General features: G+C 44.2%; 1 protein-coding gene across 1 annotated transcript; it reads right to left on the reverse strand.

The window, feature by feature from the left end:
• Positions 1–83: 83 nt before the first annotated feature.
• Positions 84–5033, reverse strand: LOC102684158 (SON DNA and RNA binding protein). The gene is made up of 5 exons (XM_015361820.2): positions 4301–5033; positions 2838–2985; positions 2082–2147; positions 1673–1788; positions 84–905 (listed from the first exon to the last, which is right to left on the reverse strand). The coding sequence occupies exons 2-5, from the start codon at positions 2932–2934 to the stop codon at positions 750–752; spliced, it is 435 nt and encodes a 144-aa protein (XP_015217306.1). The 5' UTR covers positions 2935–2985; positions 4301–5033; the 3' UTR covers positions 84–749.
• Between the last annotated feature and the right edge of the window lie 97 nt (positions 5034–5130).

Here is a 5130-nt window from a genome sequence, read left to right on the forward strand (position 1 = left end):
CATTCAGTCTTACAGTTGAAACAAAGTTCCCCCACTGTAAGAAATAATTATATAACAATGAGAAAATTAATGAGTTCCACTACTAAATGAGTCCACATTTTATTGTTTTAAAACACTGAATACAGTAGGAATAAGAACATGAGGTTACTGGGGTAGCTGCTCCACACATCCCTACTGACAGGGGAAGGACTTAAAGGCTCTTACTATCAGGGCCATTGAGATCTGGAATCAGATTTCAAAGTCTGTCATTCGGAAATCAAGACTCTATAAACACCATCCTGTGAGACTGAAATTGTTTGTTCGTAACAACACAAGAAGTCCATTTGAGCTATGTTCCATAAGTGACAAAACCAAACCTAACACAAAAACATTTAAAACCAAAAGAGAGAATCATTAAAAATTTGACAAAAAATTGTTGCACAACACAGTTGATTTTCGTGATTTAAATGGTGTAAATGGGCACCAGGCACAGCAACTAGAACACCTTCTCTTAGCTGCCGGTCTGTCCTCCTGTCCTGGAATCCGAGTCTATCTGCACTAATGCGCTTCTTGAGGTTTCCATTTTCGGTCAGTTGGTCAGTCTGGAACAGAGTGCTGGTCTGCTCCTGTGTTAGTCTAAGTCAATTACAATTCCCTTCTCCCTTACCACCACTTCCCATGACCACTTCCGTGAACAGGAAATAGGAATTGGCATTGGGACCTGGTCTGAAGTAGAGAAACTAGAATGAGTCCTAACCCTGGTTCCAGTTTCAGCTGGTAGCAGCAGTGAACACGGGGCCAGTGGGCATGCTGTCCCCAGACACCTCCCCCATTGCCTGCAGGGCCACTGTGGCTGCCATAGCCTTAGCATGCTTCTTGTTAGGGCTGGCTGTATGGGGCTGGTACTCTCTGCCATTGATCACCACCTGGGAACAGTAAAAATAATACATTCAGAATTCTCTGAATTTAAAAAGCATTACTCTTCTGCTGGACCCTACATCTGTTCACAAGCAGGAGGGAAGTCCCCCTTCTTCATGTCAGCTGAAGTCTTCTGTTGGCAGGGCAGGAATGTGTGCTTCACTGATCTGAAACTTGATGAAATGTCAGTTTTGCACCAATATGAGGAAATGGACAATGCACTGACTAGACTACTGTGCAGATGTCCTAATTGGCCTGTTCCTGTTGTAAAGATGACAATTTTCCCCACCTTGTTGTTTGGGTAATCTGCTTTTTCTTAAATAAGTCCATTAATAGTGTTACGAGGAAAAAATAACACTTCAAATTAAGTATATCTACTGCATTGTAGGGTTTTACAATTTCTTCCTATGAATCAAATTAGGAACTCTTAACTACAGATCCAAGCATTATACTGCTCTTTTAAAATGTTTACCCAAATCATTTAGATGATTGGGTCAGTTATTTGGTTAACATCCTAGATCTTTTTCTGAAGATAGTATTTTCAGATACTACCTTTAGTATATGCAGCACAAAAATGCGGTATCACTAAAACGTTGACATAGGATATCTATTCCCAACACTGCAGTTCCTAGCTCCTCAGGATGGTGCTGAGCATACATTTAAAAGAGAAAGATGGTAAAGGAATAAGAGAAACAAGAGAAAGGGATGAAGAAAACAAGGAGGAGGAATAGGGAGAAGGGAGGAAAGAGAAAAGGGGAGAGAGGGGCAGCCTGACCTTAAAAAGAAAGTTTTTACGGTGGTCTGGGCCACTGTTGTGAACCATGACAAACTCCGGGGGCGACCACTTCCTCTTGTTACACATCTCCATGAGAGCAGACACTGGATGCTTCCCTGAAACAAAGATTAAGGGGTTAGGACATTTAACTTCAGCTTGATGAACAATGTCTGCTAAGGATACAGAGCAAGAAGTACGGTTTTACTATTCAGAAATCTGTAGAAATTCAGAGTATTTTGCACTTTCAGAGAGGCACACATTCTTAAAAATGAAAAGCTGGTGGATCTGTATGAGTCACAGTCACAGCGAGGGTAGAGTGAAACGGCCTCAGCCAGATCCCTGCCAGGATCAGGCCTTCTGGATTCAGGCAGCAAGATTGAGTGACTGGAAGTCTGGATGAGTAACTCACCTAGAAGATCCTTCATCGCCGACAGGCTGCCTGACTTCTGAGTCTTCTCTCCTACGGCCACCAAACCTGGGGACAAAACGGACTGTGAGAACGGTACTGTCTGGGGGTAAATCACAGGTTCTCCATAATTCTCAGCACAGTGAACAGTATTTCCATCAGTCAGCACAGTGTACAGTATCTTCTTTGCTCTCAGTGCAAGGCTCTCTCCTTGGAGACTAACACAAGAGACTACAAAGTGACCTGACAAGCATTTAAAGTTGCAAAAGATAATCAGGTAACTATAAAGGTAACCAAGTTAGCTGAGAACTAGTTCAGTATTAAGAACAAGAGAAAATAAGTGTAAACTAAGAGGGTGTTAGTTCATATAAAGCTGAAAACCAAAAGCACTGTTAAACACAAAGGGGGTTGAGAGAAACAAACTGCCCAGTCATATTGTTGAAAGAGATCTTTTTAACAAACGGGAGAATGAAAACCCTGGCTAACCAAATGACAAGATGGGCTGAATTATTCTTATGTTCTGTTACACTCAGTGCAGCCCCGGTGTTGCTTAAGTGCAGAGCAGTGCATCATTCTCCAGGCAGCGTACAGTACTGATATCATTTTTGTGTTGCTATCACTCACTCCAGTGAACTGTGAAGTGCACCGTGCAATGCATACTGTGTATTTTCAATGTCTGTCTCATTCTCACAGCTGTACACAAGTAAAACGTCCATCTTGCTGTAGATAAACACTGACTCAGTCTCTCGCACTCCTCACCCTTCCGGTCTGTCTTGAAGTCGATTATAATGGGCTCCACAGTGCCCTCACAGTTCTTGCCCAGCCCCTCGCCTTCTCGCCAGCCCATCTTCCGCATCAGGAATTCCCCCACGCCCCCTGCCACTGGTGCTGCTCGCAGGAACTGGTCCTGAAGAATGGGGAGTGGGGAAGGCAGTGGGAGAGAGACAGAGAGAAAGAGAGGGGCACACAAGGAACAGAAAGAAAGTTAACAGCACATCTCTGCAGGCCACTCGCTAATTTCAAACCTCCTCAGAGCAAGGGACAGAGGTTCATGTCAAAGCGTCACCTCATACAAGGAAAGCTCCTTTCAACTTCTTGACTTCTGCATCCCGCTTGCTGTTATATGTGAAAGATGCACTTGGCTTATGAATTTTTAAACAGCCTAGTCACCTGCCTGCAGCTTACTCAATGAAGAGTAAAAACTCTTATGTGGAACCTTGGACTGAAAAATGACAAACCCCACTGACACAAAATTCTGTCCACTCAGCAAATGACAAAACAATGATACAATAAAACCTGACTTAAGGTTCTCAGATAAAACACAACCTAGTCGTCACACCATACCTACTGCCACAACAACGTAACTCTGTTGTCCAACAGGCTCTTGGTAGAACTGCAGCCCAATGGGAGGTGTGTACTGGTGTCTCAGGGACTCAGGAACTGAACAGGCTCGCTGGTCTATATAAATCTTTTGACAACCGTTGACTGCTTGGAATTTAACTCTCTATTGCACGCAGCCATGCATAAACAAAGACGAACCAAGACATCTTTGTAAGGTAAAAAATAAAACAAGATCATGCAACAGAGGGTTAAAAAGAGTATGTATCTCATTCTTGGTCATACCTCTGAATTACAGGATTAACCAGGGTGCTTGTCTATACTGAGCAGCAGTCCTTACTCAATGCTGGGCCCCTCTCTCTGCTGCCCAGTCATTAGACCACCACTGTCAAGAATGCTAAACTAATTTCCAAGGTTGATTTAAAGTTCTCTTTATACAATGGTGCCACTGTATTCTGTATAGAAGTTACATAATCAAAAAATAGAAGAAATCTCAAATCAAGGTTTGATCAGAGGACGGTTAACACAACTGACACTTTTAAGATCGTCTTTTTTTGCTGTGCAATCCTATAGAAAAGTCTAGTGGAGCAGTGACAGTATGTCAGCCAATGCATGTCCAATCGGTAGGTCTCAGTTCACGCTTGAAAGTTGATGGAGAGTAGTAGCAGTCTACAACCCCTCCAAAGAGTGGTGTGGGAGAGACTAATTACAAGAGGAATGCTGAGAGGGGGACCCCACTTCACGCGCTGTACATAGCATATGTAACTCAGCTATAGACAAATGCCCTGTACTCGCTATAGAGGAGCAAAACTGCACAACATCGCTTAAAAATTATATATATACAAATCCACATATATATATAATGGTGTTGTCGGTGTACATACCTAGGCCTCTGCGGCCGTGCTCTGATGTGATTAGAAGGGCCTGAGAGTGACCATGGCAACAAGGCAGCTACAAGGACTGACCCTGCAACAAGTTTCCATACAGAGGGGTGAAAGTTCACAGGTCACTCTGTGAACCTCCACCTCTCTCCCTCATTCCCACCCACAGAGAAACACTAATGGTTTTTCCTTACTCCAGAGTTCTCGACCACACCACAAGCTGATCATATGATTGAGAGGTGCCTTCACTCTGACTAGCTCTGAGAGCTCCTCTGTGTTCCTCAGACCAGGGGAGTCCAGTACCAGGCCTTCCATTGTATACCATCACAACCTCCCATTAACACCATGTAACAGCTGGATGTGCAAAACCTACAATGGAAAGTACTGCACTGGCAGACATTTCACTCTCTGCCAGAGGAGGCTTTAATGCCCTCAAGTCCCCAGTGATGATATGAAACATCTGTTCTTGCCACAGGTGGGAACACCCCTCATAGGTAGGTACTGGGCTGAAGGCCACAACACTGAGCCTCCGGAGTTTTACTTCCAATGGGAATGTAAACATCCTCACTCCACTGATCAACTGCGCCAGTTCCTTCACCAGTAGCTAAGGACCTGATAAACGGCTTCCTTTAAACCAGTTCGGCACTACCAAATGAAGGCATTAAAACCCAATGACAGCTCAGCATACCTGGGGATAGGACTGCCCCACCTACAGAGCCCTGATTCCTGGCACTCCAGACTTGATCCAAGGGAGCCCCCTTCATCCACACAGGGGATCTCCCACATCCATTTGACCAGGTAGAGGGTGGATTGACAGGCATACTTACTTCCAA

This window comes from Lepisosteus oculatus, chromosome 13, assembly GCF_040954835.1.
Source record: "Lepisosteus oculatus isolate fLepOcu1 chromosome 13, fLepOcu1.hap2, whole genome shotgun sequence".
Taxonomy (NCBI): domain Eukaryota; kingdom Metazoa; phylum Chordata; class Actinopteri; order Semionotiformes; family Lepisosteidae; genus Lepisosteus; species Lepisosteus oculatus.